This window comes from Histoplasma capsulatum, genomic scaffold (genome assembly GCF_000149585.1).
Source record: "Histoplasma capsulatum NAm1 scaffold_1 genomic scaffold, whole genome shotgun sequence".
NCBI lineage: Eukaryota > Fungi > Ascomycota > Eurotiomycetes > Onygenales > Ajellomycetaceae > Histoplasma > Histoplasma mississippiense.
Window position 1 is genome coordinate 2,978,533 of NW_001813982.1, and position 1,622 is coordinate 2,980,154.

The following is a 1,622-nucleotide window of genomic DNA, read 5'->3' on the forward strand; positions in this document are numbered from 1 at the left end:
AGTTACTTCAGCAGCATAAAAAGCGGGCATCGTCTTCGAGGATACTTTACCAAGGGCGTGTTGAAGAAGCCTGTACTTCCGACTTTAGCCATGGCATCCTTTACGTCCATTCATAAAAAGGATTGTCAACAATTTTACCTCTGAAAAACTCGCCACCACTGCAATACTCCATGCACAGATACAGGTGATCCTCAGACTGGAAGGAATGATATAACGTGACAATAAATGGATGGTTGCTTGTAGCAAGAATCTCCTGCTCGGCCAGAGCTCTCTTGATCTTATTCCGCTTGATCATCTCCCTTCTTGCTTAGGACTAAGAACGAAAGAGAAAGAAAAAAACCCACGTCAGTCAGGACTGAACATCCTCGAGAACACACAAAAACTAAACCCAGAGTAGAAAATGTTTTCCAACACTCACCTTTCATCGCATACAACCGACTTGACTTCTTCTCCCTCACCAAATACACTTTCCCCACATCCCCTTTCCCAATCAACTTGATCTTATCAAAACTCCCAGGCCCGACCTCAACATTCCGCACCTTGATAGAATTTGAGCTATACGTCCTCCTAAATGCAATGGGATTACGATTCAAGCTTGGCGGGGGAAGATTCGACAGCTCATCCACACCGGGCACCGCAAGCGAATTGCTCTTGGACGGCGCATCAACCAGGCTCAATCTGGCCCCGTCGCCGACACCAACACCACCAGTAGCAGCACCATGTTCCACCAACGGCTCTTTCCCCAGCTCCGCTGTCCTCGGCCTCTCATCCGATTTGCCAGAAGAAAACAATCCCTGCGCATTTGGTGCGGAAGCGACCCTTCTCAACTTTCTCGCTAGCTCCTCTTTGCCCGCCGTTGTGGCCTGGTCTCCAGCCGCGACACCATCCACCTGCAACTCAGGGGTATCGGCATTGACCGAGGACACGCTGCCGTCGTTCCGATGTCTCAGGGCCGGGTGGCCCTGATGAGCAAAGTACGGATTCGCATGAGCAGTCGGGGACATGCCTTCGTCTAGCAGGTTTCCTTCACTGGCGGTTGTCGTCGATCGATTTCTGGTAATAGTGGGAAGAAAACGCGACTGCCGGAAGGTCATCTTGGTCTCCGATTTACCCGACCCAGAGGAGCCGGCGTTCTGGCCAACAGCGCCATGGGAGCCATCGCTATTGTTGTTGTTGTTGCTATTACTGTTTGTGGAGGACGAGCTGTTGATGCGGAAGAAGTTCTTCAACTTCGTAGGGAAATGGGAGGAGTCATTGGAGGAGTGTTTCTTCGTGGCCAATGATATGCCGGCGAAGTTGCTGCGTTTCTCATGTCTCACGCCGCTGGTCTGCCCAGAGGAGGAGGTGAAAAGTTGTGTCATCTCCTCTTTCTTTTTACCTCTATAAGTAGATATAAATAGAAACAAACACAGTTATTATAGCAAACAAAAATATTTTTTGTTTACTCGATTATCTTTTCCCCCTTCACTTTCGGTTTTTTTTTTTTAAAAAAAAAAAAAAAAAAAAAAAAGGGAATGAAACGAAAAAAAGGAACGTCGGAAGCTGGGTTCCTTTGGTTAGAACTCAAGAACGGCGACAAGGGTCACAAAGACGTTGAGAGTTGGGCGGACGAGGAAGGGTGG

General features: G+C 48.5%; 1 protein-coding gene across 1 annotated transcript in view; it reads right to left on the reverse strand.

Moving 5' to 3' along the window:
- Positions 1–1,361, reverse strand: part of HCAG_00852 (serine/threonine-protein kinase nrc-2) — a gene marked incomplete at both ends in the record, with an annotated part of 2,341 nt that extends 980 nt beyond the window's left edge. The window contains 2 exons of the mRNA XM_001543756.1: positions 139–306; positions 419–1,361. Of these exons, the coding sequence (XP_001543806.1) occupies positions 139–306; positions 419–1,361 (1,111 nt within the window). The remainder of the gene's footprint in view (positions 1–138; positions 307–418) is intronic.
- Positions 1,362–1,622: the final 261 nt, after the last annotated feature.